Source organism: Sinocyclocheilus rhinocerous, unplaced genomic scaffold, assembly GCF_001515625.1.
Source record: "Sinocyclocheilus rhinocerous isolate Xijiao unplaced genomic scaffold, SAMN03320098_v1.1 scaffold3999, whole genome shotgun sequence".
In the NCBI taxonomy this organism is placed as follows: domain Eukaryota; kingdom Metazoa; phylum Chordata; class Actinopteri; order Cypriniformes; family Cyprinidae; genus Sinocyclocheilus; species Sinocyclocheilus rhinocerous.
Window position 1 is genome coordinate 45,184 of NW_015631047.1, and position 15,489 is coordinate 60,672.

General features: G+C 37.8%; 2 protein-coding genes across 2 annotated transcripts in view; one reads left to right on the plus strand and one right to left on the minus strand.

Annotated features, from left to right (window-relative positions):
- Positions 1-2,742: 2,742 nt before the first annotated feature.
- LOC107741125 (tripartite motif-containing protein 16-like) lies at positions 2,743-10,644 on the minus strand. The gene is made up of 8 exons (XM_016553716.1): positions 10,626-10,644; positions 8,887-9,317; positions 8,314-8,775; positions 6,829-6,912; positions 6,371-6,559; positions 5,355-5,508; positions 4,228-4,287; positions 2,743-3,554 (listed from the first exon to the last, which is right to left on the minus strand). Exons 1-8 carry the CDS (start codon positions 10,642-10,644, stop codon positions 2,893-2,895), a joined length of 2,061 nt encoding a protein of 686 aa, XP_016409202.1. The 3' UTR covers positions 2,743-2,892.
- Positions 10,645-11,463: 819 nt separating this feature from the next.
- Positions 11,464-15,489, plus strand: part of LOC107741126 (ATP-binding cassette sub-family G member 2-like) — a 27,712-nt gene continuing 23,686 nt past the window's right edge. The window contains exons 1-2 of the mRNA XM_016553717.1: positions 11,464-11,537; positions 12,815-13,015. Coding sequence (XP_016409203.1) covers positions 12,822-13,015 — 194 coding nt within the window. The 5' untranslated portion in view covers positions 11,464-11,537; positions 12,815-12,821. The remainder of the gene's footprint in view (positions 11,538-12,814; positions 13,016-15,489) is intronic.

Genomic DNA, 15,489 nt, shown 5'->3' on the forward strand with positions numbered 1-15,489 from the left:
ACTCTGCAGGACACCGGCCCTCCAGGACTGAGTTTGGACACCCCTGCTCTATGGCATCACTGCAAAAATTCCCTTTATTTTTTAAGTGTAACCATTTATTTTCTTAGTATGAAGAATATTTTAATCATTCAAAGAACCATTTTTGTAGTATAAAGAACCTTTTGTGCAATTGAAAGGTTCCACGGATGTTAAAGGTTCTTCATGGAACTATTGATGCCAATAAAAAGAACTTTCGCACCGCATAGTTCTAAGAACTTAAGGTGTGTTCACGCCATATCGTAATTACCGTGTAAAAAGCGTCCTTGTAGAACTCGTAATTACAACTTATGAACTGGGAGTTTTCTGAGAGCTACGACTTGTACCACCTGACCACCTCAGATCCATTAGGTGCTATGTTTAGGCTTTCAGTGCGTTCCAAACGGGATATATCGCCCTCCGAAGGGCACTTCGGAGTGAAAACAATCATAGCCGCCATATTGAAGGGTCGTTCCAAACCGAAGTGCTCAAAACTGGCCGCTTCAAAGGTCCTTTCGGAATGAAGGATTTCGAAGGGTACAACTGATGGACACTTCGGGCTCCCATGATCCTTTGCGCAGAATGACGGCGCCTCTGTGTGGGCACGTGATGATGATGCAGAAGGGCGCTTCAAGAAACCGTTGTTTGGTCCCCTACACCCTTCAACCCTTCAAAGCTCTCACTCCGGAGGGTAAACCCTTTGAAGGGATTAGGGCATAGGGATGAGCCCTTCTGAATGGAACGCAGGGATTGATAGTGCGATAGTTCCGTGTCCGAGTCCAAGGTCGTGAACAGCTCCCAGTAGAAACTCTGAAGCGGCCGGCAGCGACATCTTTATTCTCTGTATTTACAAACATCAACAACCGGTGAATGGAGGACGCCATGATCGGAGCTGTTTCTGTTGCGTGTTGTGGGTTTCATAATGGAATGTAAACACACAATTTACGTGAATAAAAGAGCACGAAAATGTGATTTAATCTCCTTTGACAACTTGCAGTGTTATCACCGAGGCTGAGAAAAGAACACAACGCTGCAGACAACAGGTAGCTAAATGCCATTATTACTGCTTTTTCCCATGTTCGTGGAGTAAATTTTTTTACTCTGCTTTTAAAAAATGCTGGGTAGCCAGTGTTTCGTATGCGTTTGGCCAATCAGCATACTTTTACGTCACTGATAGTTCCTATGGAACTGTTTTAGACCCCACTCTGAAGTAGGAGCTAATTTAGTTCCCCCAAAAGGAGTTCCTAGAACTAAATAAGTTCCTAGTTCCTGCGGTGTGAACACGCCTAAAAGCGGGAACTTCCATCAGTAGTTCTAGGAACTATGAAAAGGTTCCCCTGGTGCAAAAGCCCCTAAAGAATTCAATTCAAGTTTATTTGTATAGCGCTTTTCACGATACAATTCGTTGCAAATTAAGTTTCTACAATATTTAGTGGTAGCTTATCAGTGGTGACTGTCAGTTAATGTACATATGGCAGAAATGTACGGAAAAATCAATTAAAGACGTAATCAAACAGACGATGAACACTATTAACAGCAATTATTATATGATGCAATCAAACTTATAGCAAAATGTGGTAGTTCTGTATGTTGTTTCAGGGTTGGCATCATCTGAGGTCCTCTGAGGGGTTGGCATCATCTCTTCTCAGGTGTTCTGGATCCAGACTGAAGCTTGTGTAAATCCTAGTTACCACGGGATGTCAATCGCAGGCAAAAACATAGAAACAAATAGAGACATAATTAGCGTTGCTGCTGTTCCAACCAAGCAAAATTGATTTGTTTAACCCAAACTAATTTAAATGAACAAAATGGTAGCGATCGGACAGGTAGGATCTAAACCATCTTAAAGCCTGCTCTTGAATACCTGTATAGTTTTGTAATCGATCTAGGAGTATGTCATGATCTATAGTGTCGAACGCAGCACTATGTAGCGAGTCAGCTCAAAGGGGAAATATGAATAATTAATCATAACTAGTTAAAATTCATTATAAATATTTAGATCTGCTGTAAGTATTTACTTGACCTCTCAGGGTCAACTGTCTGTCAATTCTAAGAACGTTAATTTCCTGGTTAAGGGAAATAACTTTCTTACTGTACAATACTACTCATGTCCTGGAGCATAAATCTGCATGATTAGGGACTCCAGTTATGAGCAAACTATACACAGTAGCCAGAGCAAGAGATACGACACATTTCTTTTGCATATCTGACAGTGTAACATTAAGCATAAGTATTTCGAATGAGTTAAACTTGTATCCTGTAAACTTGAATCAGTGATGTTTTGTCTCAATGACCTCAAACCTGTACAGCAAGTTTGAAAATGCACATGTGTGAAATTCAAGAGCTGCTGCTGTATGGTTTGAGAAAGAGCAGCTTTGGGTTCATCAAAATATCTTCTTGTGTGTTCTGTGGGGGGAAAAAAGTCATATAAATTCGGAACAACATGGGGCTGAGAAAATAACAGAATTTTAATTCTTGGTGAAATTTCCCATTAATGAAAGCTTTGTAATTATTGATGCATGTATGAAAAGTCAGTTCCTACCTTTAATTTACCATCAAAAGACATCACACATATGAACATCAAAAGCAGTGTCATATGTGACGTTAAAGCACTTTTGCCTTAAATGTCATAAATGAAATGTAAAACAAATGTAAATGGATAACACAAGTGCAGTGTGCACTACCTTCTAAACAGATTCCCTAAAGCATCAAGCTACGAACAGATTATCAGATTTATTAATTTATTATGTGGTTTTCACCTAAACATAAGCTTTGTATTGAGTTCATTTTTGCAGCAGTGCTGGTGATGCCATTTCCCCATTTTTTTTTTTATTCAGGACAATGTTTTTATTCTGGACAATTCAGGACAGGAAATTTTTATTTAGGACTGCTGGCACCTCGCTTTCCAAATCTGAGATATTTGTTTCTCTTCATGGCTGTTCTTAAGCATCTGTGTTTTATACATGTTTTGTTATTCTTGGTTCTGTTTACTTCTTGCGGTGATCCGCCTTCTTGCGATTCACATAATTTTGCAGTTGAGCCCTGAAAGAGCCCAAATCCTGGATAAAGAGGTTGAGTGAACCTGGTCTGGACTTTGTGAAGGAGGATCATGGTATCTGAGACACTGTAGAAGGACAGCTGTCCTGCCCGGTGGTCCAGATACACCCCGATCCGGTGGGACAGGGGTACACTGATCTCCGTCTCCTCGTTGTTGTGCACTATTGCGTATCTGAACATGGAACAGTCCAGACTCCAGGAGTGCCTGTTGTACCCAAACCCACTGTCGTCTCCTTGCCCAGTTCTGTTGATATCTTTGTAGGACACTGCGAGGTCGACGCCGTACTGTCCGCTCCAGACCACCTCCCAGTAGCAGCGACTTGTCAGACCTTCCTTGCTCAGCACCTGGGCCCACCACTCAAAGCGGTCCGGATGTTCTGGATATGATTGGGGCTCAATACTGCAAGCCACAGCCTGGTTCTGTTCTGTTAACCGAAGGTTCCTGTGGGCCGTGTTTGGGTCCAGACTCAAGGGAACCAGAACTGATGAAATGAGAAACAAGGTGAAAATGCAAAACCCAAGTAAAGCCCAGCTTTACCCCAAGACCAGTGTCTGCACACTTACTACTTGTCTTAGAATGTAAAACAGAACTTAATGTGAATGAAGTATCCTTAGGTAACAAACCAGTACTAAGGCTAAGCATCTTTAGGGATTGGGATTTTTCCTATTGTACAGTACCTTACCTCATTGTGAAGTTTTGGGGACTAATTAAAGACTGGAATACACTACTCGATTTTTGCCCTGACTTTCCATTGATTTATTGTCTGAAAAAGTTGATGCTAGTCTGCAGATTTGAGTTCAGAGAAAATTGCATGGTGTATGATGGTCACGGACTCCCTTTTTTTCAGCTTCAGACTATGATTCCATCCAGTTGGAGGATATCATACATGTTTGATATTTTAAGTTGATTTTAGAACACTTATTGTTTTCATTGGTCAACAAGGCGCATGTTTCTGTGTGAATTTGTTGTGATCGGAACAACTTTAATGTCTGGTAGTGTGTGAATCTAAGTCGTTTAGAGTAAGATGGCCAGTTTTTCCTCTGTGACAATTACAAAGTCGGTAAGTGTATGATACCCAGTGTTTTAAAATTTGTTTTAAAAGGTGTGTAGTGTATTCCAGCCTTAAATTTGAACAAAAAGGTAGAATGACTTACAATGTATAAAGTCCTCCCTTGTCTTGGGTTCTTGCGGCAGTAGGATCTTTTCTGCAGTCACTAAAGAGACGTGAGATGTGACAGAACAGATTGGTTATTTGGGAATCTGCAGACCTTTTCACAAGAGGTTGGAAACATGTAAAATTGTGGAAATCCCAAGTGTTCTGTCGAGTACTACAGAGCCACAAAGGTATGACCCTCTGGCCCACCAAAGACACTGTCCTGCAGAATTTAGCCCCAACCATAATAAAATACACCTGCCTGTAAATTTCAAGTAATCATCAAGACTTTGATTAGGGTTGGAGCTAAACTCTTCAGGATAATGGCCCTTGAAGGCCAGATTTGCCCACTACTTTCCTAAAGTGACATGGAGATGGATAAGATATGAGATTTGTATTTCAATGCTTTTTCATTCCCCTGAGAAACTCACAAAACTTTTGCATTTCCTTGAGAAAGTATGCATGGGGTTTTGTGAGGTAATGCAAAACATTTTAATGCACAAGCATTGAAATATGTTATCCTCCCATCTCATTTTTTTTTCTTTTTCTGTCATATCCCTTTAGGGTCTTCGGAGGATTCTTAACAGCAGGATTCCTCAAATCTTGCCCTGGAGGGCCAATGTCCTACAGAGTTTAGCTCCAACGCTAATTAAACACCTGAGCAAGCTTATCAAGGTCCTCAGGATCCATAGAAAATCACAGGTAAGTGAGTTTGATCAGTGTTTGAGCTAAACTCTGCAAGGCAGTGGCCCTCCAAGGACCGGATTTGAGGATCCCTGCTTTACAGGTAGGTAAAGATTCAATACTGAACTATAGTTACATCCTACTTTCAACCTCAGCCCACTTACCAGCAGTACATTAAGTTAGCTAAAGATGCTAAAATCCACCAGTTCCTATGTCAGTGACAAATTCTGGGAATCTGTGATTAACAGGTTTGTATCAATCAAGTGAAACAGTAAATGAAACCGTCTGTACTTGTTGCTTTCAGACGTATGGAAATTCTAACCACAAAGGTTTAGTTCTTGTAGGACATTAGTGGGTCAAAAGGGTCTTATACTTTAGACTAAAATTGTTTTGAAGGCAACCACTTCTGTGGACCAAATTTGTTCATCACCCATCACTTTTTACCTGCTGAGAATATCCTGGTTGTTTCCAGTCTCCAAATGTCCTTTATATGTGCTGTTAATGAGATGAGGGACTTGATCACTTCTCCAAAAGAGAACTGTGGATTAGTTGTCAGGCTTTGGAAGTCATTAGAAGTCGGCCAGCGGGATTGGACCTCCTACAAGATTTGGAGATAATCAGGAGAGGAAAGAAGGCTTCTACCACACATTTAAAATAGGGACTTTAAGCAACAGCTGCAAATGGAACGGAAGTAAGCTGTTAAACCGCCGTAGCCGAGAACGTAATAATCACTAAGCAACGCGGTATTCAGTCATTTATTTAAGTATTAAGAGGAGGATGTTTAGGCAATACTTACATCGTTTGCTTCACATCATCTCTAGTCTCAGTGCTACCTGAGATGTTGTTGCTAACAGCAGACATATCTTTGTTCAAACGGAAAAATCATTAAAATCAGTTTCATTTCAAAACCTATAAACAAAGATTAAATAAAAGACTAATGGTAGAATCGTATACTGGTGCAATTACAATGGTATATACCATAAAACGTAACATTTACCAACCTAATCTGTCACGTTGTAACGACTACGGCAAACCAGCTAAACCAGCTGTTCTCCCGTAGTAGAAGGTTATAGTAGAACCTCATGAAGTAGCAGTTAAAGTCGGGCATGCGCAATATGACGTCGAAATGCTGTTGCCGTTCCTTCAGTGGCTGTTGCTTAAAGTCCCCAATTAGTCATTTGGTAGCCACTTTGGTCCAAAGTGTATTGTAGCAAATGGTTTGCTCTGTGATGGGATTAAATAAGCAATCCACTGATAACAAGCTCTAAGCTTGAGTCTCTACATCAGCATTAGCTGAAAGACTTTGATGATACAATTTGTTGATCATGAATAATGCAAGCTTTGTATCAAGACTATAATAATGCATTTATTCAAACAGTGTCTTGGTGTGTTTTCAGTTCTGGTAGTGCTTTTAACTGGAGGAAATAGATGTGATCATCAGTATGTGAAAGCTGCTCCACCTCGGACTGCTTTCTCTTCAACTTTGAGATCTCTTGTTCCAGATCTTGCGAATGTCCCTGAATCCGGTTCAACTCCGTGGTCATCTGACTTTGGACCAGCATAATTATCTCAGTGTGGCTTCTCCGTATAAAGCTGAGCAGTTCGGTGAAGATCCGGTCACCTTCTTCCTCTGTGGCTTGAGTCAGGTTCTGTAAGTGGAAATATAGCAAGCTGAACCTCTTTTGTTCTTGTTCTCGTTCTTGGTTTGGGTGAAGTGTGTAACTTTTCTGCACCGTTAATGGCACCAAATTGAATTATAGTTTACAAACAGCCCATCTTCTGTGTTCTTCTTCATCTTCTTGTTCATGGTTCAAGTCACTTTGGGAAGTCAACCAGTGGCTTAATTATAGCTTATGCCTGTTACTAGGGGGTAGGAGAAAGTGTTTGGAACATTATTTTACTTTTTAATTTGTCTTACCCTGAGTCTACCTGATGCCTTTTGGGTTTCCTTCAGCTCTGTCTCTCGATCCGTAACCGTCTGCTTGGACTTTTCCAGCTGCCTCTGGGAATCATTGGACAACGTCATTCAAGACCCTGTTTTACGTTCTCAGTCTTTTACATTTAGCATCACAGTTTTGACTGAGAACTACTGCGGTATCACAAAGATGCTTGAGGCATTTTATGTGTGCCATAACCTGTTGTACCTGGTGACTGTTCTGGCAACTTGAATTAGGTATGTCTCTCTTATTGTCATTGCCTTTTAATCATTATGTCTTTGTTCGGAAGAGTTTACAAAGACTTTTTTTGAGCAACATCAGGCACAGTTGTTGAAGTCCATAATGGCAGCCCCCCTCCAAAATCTTGTTCATAAACAAAACTGCAACTGGATATTCCCATACGGATTCTCCCAAATACAGTATTGTATTTTACAATGTTTTTAATCATTATGAAGTCTTTTTGAGCAGCATCTACTCTATAGCTTTAGAACCAAGTCTAAAACGACAATCCCTCACCAAAATCCATTTCATGAGCCAAACTGCACCCAACCATACTTTCAAACAATGCTTGTCTCTTATTGTCACTGTTTTTAATCATTATGTTTTTGTACTGAAGAGTTAAAGATATTTTCAAGCAACATGTGCTCTGTAGTTGTAAAACCAAGTCCATGACAACAATCCCTCACCAAGATCCCGTTTAACTGCAACTGGCTATTCCCAAATTTATTCACCCAACCAGTTAATTGACTGCCTTTCAAACATAATTGTCTCTTATTTTCTTTGGCTTTCTTGATTTTAATCATTAAAGGGATAGTTCACTCAAAAATGAAAATTCACCCTCATGTCATTCTAAACCCGTAAGACAAATTAAGATATTTTTGATGAATTCTGAGAGCTCTTTGACCCTCCCATAGACAGCAATGTAATTACCACAATCAAGGAGATTGGTAAAATAATCCATGTGACATCATTCAACCATAATTTTACGAAGCTACTAGAATACTTTTTGTACGCAAAGAAAACAGAAATCTCCTTGCTTAACGATCTCCTTGCTATGTTTCTGGACCTTGATCGTGTTAATTATATTGCTGTCTATGGAGGGTTAGAGAGCTCTCGGAATGCATCAAAAAATATCTTAATTTGTGTTCCGAAGATGAACGGAGGTCTTACGGGGTTGGAACGACATGATGGTGAGTAATTAATGACAGAATTTTCATTTTTGGGTGAACTATCCCTTTAAGGTTTTGTTCTGAAGAGTTTACAAAGTCTTATTTGAGCAACATCTACTCTGTAGTTGTGGAACCAAGTCCACACCAACAATCCCTCATCAAAATCCCATTTGTTAACCAAACTGCAACTGGATATTCTCAAACATTCACCCAACCAATTAAAAATGGCTTGTTTATGCATTGCATATTAAAAACTTGTACTACTTTGGACTCAAACCGACCCTGCCCCACCTTTACCTGTTTCTCTGCTCGTTCTGTAGCAGCCGAGACCATGTCATGTCCTTTGTGGTTGGTGTCCAGCATGCAGAGGCAGCAGATACACTGGCGCTCAGTGCGGCAGTAAACCTCCAGGAGCTTATGATGTTGGGGGCATGTCTTTTTTTGGAGTTCTCCAGTGACGTCCACCAGTAAGTGTGCTTTCCCCACATTCAGTTCATTGTGCAACCTGAGGTGAGTTTCACAGTAAGACGCCAAACACACCAGACATGTTTTGATGGCTTTTTCTTTCCTATCACTGCAAGAGTCACACTCCACGTCCTCAGCTTGCTCCGTCTGAAGTCCTGTCCTCTCCAGTGCCTCTGCAACACAAGCAACAGATCTGTCTGGATCTGATACAGAAGCATTGGAATGATCCAGATTCTTCCGGATCTGCGGCTGGAGCCTCATATTCTTCCAGATCTGCGGCTGGAGCCTCATATTCTTCCGATATTCTCAAACATTCACCCAACCAATTAAAAATGGCTTGTTTATGCATTGCATATTAAAAACTTGTACTACTTTGGACTCAAACCGACCCTGCCCCACCTTTACCTGTTTCTCTGCTCGTTCTGTAGCAGCCGAGACCATGTCATGTCCTTTGTGGTTGGTGTCCAGCATGCAGAGGCAGCAGATACACTGGCGCTCAGTGCGGCAGTAAACCTCCAGGAGCTTATGATGTTGGGGGCATGTCTTTTTTTGGAGTTCTCCAGTGACGTCCACCAGTAAGTGTGCTTTCCCCACATTCAGTTCATTGTGCAACCTGAGGTGAGTTTCACAGTAAGACGCCAAACACACCAGACATGTTTTGATGGCTTTCTCTTTCCCATCACTGCAAGAGTCACACTCCACGTCCTCAGCTTGCTCCGTCTGAAGTCCTGTCCTCTCCAGTGCCTCTGCAACACAAGCAACAGATCTGTCTGGATCTGATACAGAAGCATTGGAATCATCCAGATCTGCAGCTGGAGCCTCATATTCTTCCAGATCTGTCTCACACAAGGAATTCTGTTTACAAACAGTTTCGTTTCGTTTCTTTCTTTTCCTCCTGCGTGTTTGTGGGCGGGACTCTCTTATGTGTGTGTGTGTGGCCACAGATAAAGAGAGACAGCTCTGAAGCTTGCTCTAATGTGAAACCTTAACAGAGAGAGACACACGGTTGCTTGCCAAGATGATGTTGCTTTGTGATTAGCAAAATAATACCAGACTAATCAGCTAGTTAAATTAATTCAAATATTCTAAGTGCACAGGAGAGACACTGTACCATCATGTCTCTTTTTCCTTTGACAGCCATTATTGTGTATTTGCATACAGAACAAAAGTGAGACATTTTACATCTTAAACTGTTGCTTTTAAACTGGTTTTATAGTTTTTTGTCCTCAGCATTCACCTCTAGTGAGTACGTGTTAGATAAGGTTTATATATGTGGGCAAAGTCCAGGTGGCGTGCAATTGTCAAACAGAAACTTGTGTAACTTGTCAAGAGAGACAATAAAACAGTAGGAAGAGCCATAATACGGGCTGTTTCATAATTTAATACTTTTTGTTTCATAAGTTTTTCATATGTTCTGTTTAAAAAGTGGCATGGTTTATTCTTTGGTTCATGTCATTTCTCTGATCAACATCATTGGAATTATTTTAATGTTTTAAAATCAATATTAATAACTCCAATGATGTTAATGAGTAATAAATGTTCTCATTTTCCCATAAAGTCATTGTCTAATGGTTGACCTAGCAGATATGCTTTATAAATGCTGATCTTTATGTAGTTAATATAGATGTTCATGCGTAGGCTATTTAAAGCAGAAGTACATTACAGAAGGATGTGCACTTTGTCTCAACATCAAGACTTCAGTTCATGTATTTGTATATGGGAAAATGTAGGTATGTTGTAATTGGTCACCATTTCTTTGAAGTTTTCACTACTTCAACTAAACCTCTTCATGACCACTTCAACGTTTTCACTTCACTTTTTTTCATGTAATTTTAAATTATCCTGGAAGTCGGTTTAAACGGAGTGGCTATTTTGTAGATTTAAAGCTAATACTTAACATTGACCTTCAAATACCTGTAATAAAGCTAAAGCTAAATATATTATTTATATATACATGGTAAATGTCCTGAACTTTTCTGTTTAGGTCCCAAATCAAATTCAGTCACTGTGCCTGAAGAATTGCCTAAAAATGGTCTAAATTGTCTAAAAATCAGACTTTTACTTAGGAAAACTTCAAATGATCAATATTGTCATGAATTATGAATGTCATCTTTTAATAAAAATAGATCCAAATGGCGACTTACCCTTACGAAAATTAACCATGGTTTTACTGTAGTAAAAGTGCACAACCCATGTTTTTTTGGTGTGTTGATTACCATATATAGCCATAGTTTTACTACAAATACCATGGTTAAACTATATGGTTAATGTAGCAAAACCATGGTTACCCTACTGAAAAAAACAATAAAACCATCACAGAAAATTTGAATGGTTTCCACTACAAATACCATTACAAACATTACAACCCGTCCACTTTTAACCATTAAAATCATAATTAAAAAAAAATTTTCTGGGACATATTCCATTAGGATTGGTTTTAACAAGCCACCAATAGAAGGTGACCAATTACCAGTAGAAACCCACAGGGCCCATTACAGTTTCCAGTAAAACCAATACAAGTCCCATTTTAACCAGTAAAACCATTACAAATGTTGTAATGGTGTCTGTTGTTTTTGTCTGTTGTTTTTAACTATAGTAACCATGTATTTTTTTTGTGTGTTTAATTTGTAGTAAAACCATGGATAATTTTCGTAAGGGTAATTTGATGCTGATGATGTTGATAATTGACAATAAACATGCGCAGTATCTTTCATGAAACTCTAGATATTTTTTGAAATATTTTAGTATTTCTCAAATTTTTATAATGTCATATAAGCGACACAAAAGCTAGTGGTACCATGGTACAATGATGGTAATTCCATCGTATTTTTTAAAATGTTTTTATGTATAAACGCTGATTTGCATGAGCTTTATAAAGTCACTCCTGTCATCGTAACACGTGTGAAGCGCCTCCTGTTTTTATGAAACCTCATTCACATAAATACACTCTCTCTCTCTCTCTCTCTCTCTCTCTCTCTCTCTCTCTATCTCTCTCTCGCGCTCCTCACATAATACCCACGGACGCACGCGCTCGCAGCGGATTGCCTCTGCTTCAGGTGAGTGTGAATACGGTTTCTGTGAATCAAACCGTTAATTACCCGATGTTCTGCTCAAAACAAGATCGTGTGTTTTGACAAATATCATATGTGTTCCGTTTTCGCTGCGAACTACTGAATGCTGTGGGGTTTTTGGGAGTGATACTGCACATTATTACTCGTTTAGAAACGACCTAAGCGGTTCATATTTGATAGTTCATCATAATAATGATAATTCATCATCATGTTCTAACACTAGCTTCTCTATTCTTTTTTAATTCTATCGATTTGTTTTATTTTTATTTATTACACAATTAACAAAAAGCAAAAAAAAAAAAAAAAAAGCCTATAACACTAGCTTGGTTCTATCCCATTCTATTCTATCTGTTTTCTTTTTATTTATTATATAATAATAAAAAAAAACCTTGCTACGTGTACTGCGTTAAGCTAACTGAGACTTGTTATAGCTATAGCACTTGCATATCATTGCTCTTTTGTTGATTTTGATTGCTTCCAATTTAGGGCTGTGCGATATTGAAGAAAAATGCGATATGCGATAACTCATTAAATTATGCGATAGGATAATGCTTAAAGTGCCACATGCTCAGATGAAACAGTTTTACTCAGCTGTTGCTGAGTCAGTTCAGTGAACTTCTATAACTATCCTGTGCCATCATATATATATATGGTTATTTGTATGCATGTATGTACCAAGAGTTCCTGTAAAACCACAACAAATTCCTTGTGTTTGCGCACACTTAAGTGGTGATTAAAGCCCATTCTGATTCTGATTCTAATATCAAGTACTGTTTACAAATGAAAACAGTTCTAAACAAATATGTGAGAGGACAACAGTGGATAGTCTTTGGAAGCATCACTGGATGAAGAGTTATTATGTAGTATTTACTCTTTGAATTCAATATGCACTGATTCTTATTTAAGCTACAAAAGTTATTTAGGTAAGAGCAGTGAGTGATTTTCTTTTTGTCTTTTGTTCATGGCCCCAACTATTGCAAGCTGTAGCGATATGCATATTGCGATATGTACATTTGCGATATTTCGATAATTTCGATATATTGCACAGCCCTAGCTTCCATTGTCCTCATTTGGATAAAAGCGTCTGCTAAATGACTAAATGTAAATGTGATGAGAGAAACTAGTTGATCAGGTGCATTGAGATTCTGCAATCAGACTGAAACTTGGTTTATTAAGTCAAAACTTCCAGATGAACCTGATTTTGTGTGTCCTGATGTAATGATTTAGTGAGTTCATGTCATCTGATGGTTTCTGTTCCTCAGGGTTGTAATGGCAGACACGGCTGTTCAGCTGACCGGAGTCAGAGATGAGTCCAGGACACCGGTGTCCACCAGAATGTCCTTCTCATCACCCAGACGAGGAGCGACCGTGAGCTTCCACAACATCAACTACAGCGTGAAGATGAAGAGCGGCTTCCTGTGCAAGAGGAAGCTCACGCAGAAGAACATCCTCATCCAGCTCAAGTGAGTCTAGTGCTGTCAAATCTGATGCTGTGTGATCACAATACTCATGTTTCGTGGTTTTAAATAGTCAGGCATTTCAAAAATAGCATGGTGTCCCACAAAGGTATGTGTTTGTACCGTGGTATTTTTGAGAGCACTTAAATACAATGGTTCATGAATTATGGCAATACCTGGGTATTTTTTGAAATACCTTGCAGGGACGTTAAAATATATGAATATGGTAATCAGACAGTATGTTTTATATGGTGTAAATGCCAGGATACCACCACAGTATTTTTTTTTTGTAAGGAAAAAAAGTGTGATGTTACTGTGATACAGTGGTGGCACATGGATTTTGTTTTGTTTTTATTTTATTTTTTCTCTTTTGTTTGTATGTTTTATGTATTTCTTTGGGTTGTTTTAGTTAAAGAAAGCCACGCCTAAAAGCATATAAAACGTTTTCATAGCCATATATATTCAACTTATTTAATTTACTCGTTTTTAATTTTTTTCCCGGTTTAAATTGATGTACTTAAATACCTAAAACTGAAATAAAAATGAATAAAAAAATGACAAAAGCACACAACAAAATTACTAAAACTTTAACTACAATTGAAATTAACAGAAAAAATAAAAAATACAAAACTATAAAACTGTAAAAGCTAAATATTAAGTTTTATTATGTATTATAGTATTAAACATTCTGCATATGAATAAAAACCGTATATAGACATTTAAATATACATTTTATTTAAAATTTAAATTGAAATATCTAATAACAAATAACAAAATTCCTAAAACTTTAATTAAATGAACAGAAAAAAGAGAATGTAAAAGTAAATATTAATAAAATGTTATATATTATGAAATAATATTATAAAATATTATTTTAATGAAAACTATAATATCTTCAGTATCTCAATATTACTAAAATGACTTGTTCTTTTTGTTTATATAGTTTCTGTATTTTATTTATTTATTTTTTTGTAAGTTTTTATAGCAATACTAATGCTTTTACTTACTTATAGTGACATTTGCAAGATCATCTGATGGCTGATTTAACATGTTCCTTTAAAAAATCTAGTTTATTTTTGTGTTCGTCCGGTGACCAGCAGGACTGCATCAGATCTCATGTTCAGACTTGTTTTCTGCCTCGACTTTCATCTTCACTACCTGCTTAAAACATGGAGTCGAGAGGAACAGTCACATATTTAGCCTTTGCATGAAGCTCATGTTTATTATTTGCTATAAAGTAAGAAACGGAAGTGATATTTGTGAGGTTGTAGGTCTGGGAACATTAGTGTGGACGTGATGCGAGGTAATGTGTGTGCTTGTGTGATTGTGGAAACCAGCAGGGAGGACTTCTGTGAATTGAAGGAAGGAAGCATGGAGATGTTTCAATGGACTCCTGCGTCCTGCCTCCAAAAAAACTAAATATGCACTGAAAAACATACGTTTGTACGTGCTTCAGTAGACTTGGCATTACATGCATGCTAATGCATTGTTATACAAGCACACACACACACACACACCCTGTGTGATGAGCACACAAACACATGTGCATGTTTGCGCTTTCATAACCTGATTACATTACGTATGCGCACCCGCTGCGTTCAGGCCATTGTCCGACATGAAAGTCACTGCTGAACAATATAAACTTTCACACAGCGCGAGACTGAAAACACATGCTTGAATTGAGACATTTGAGTGGATAAACACAGTGAGAGTGCAGTGACTTTATTTTAGTGTTAATGAGCGCCATCAAACCTTGACTTTTGCCATGCTATCAGATAAGAGTCTGGTTTTGCTGTCCGTCTTGGACAGATCGAATTACAGAATTTGGATCACATAACTGGAAAATAATCTGGCAACCTTACATCTATCAGTCAAATTTCCTATCCAAAATCACGGGTTTTCACTCGAAACATCACTCGAGTCGTATTTCACTCCAAGACCAAATTATTAAGAAATTGTATATTGCTTAAAGTTTTTTTTTTTTCTTGGTAAACACATCCTTCAAATTCTCGATACCATAATGCAAAAAATCCTGTTCTCATTACCATAATAGTCATGAATATGATCCTGTCAGAACACAGTATATATATATTGACATAGTATCCTAACAGAATGCAATACTTTTATTTTTATTAATAAAAATTTAAATATTAATATTTTATTTTAATTACTTATGGATTTTTAAAACATTTTACTTTATTTTTTGTTTTAATTTTTTTTAAAGAGCATAAATTCCATGCAGTAAATACTTTAGAATAATTATAATAATAATAATTTAGTATAATTGTATGCTGTTTTTATTAATATTTTGAATGAGAATGACCTGTTTTCGTATTATTTTGCACATATTACAAAGTACATAGTATCTAAATATTTTGTAAGGCCATGACTGTGATCGTAATTAAATAATATACTATTTAATATTAATAAATATTTTATATTTATTAAAATAATAAATATTTATTTATATAATACATATT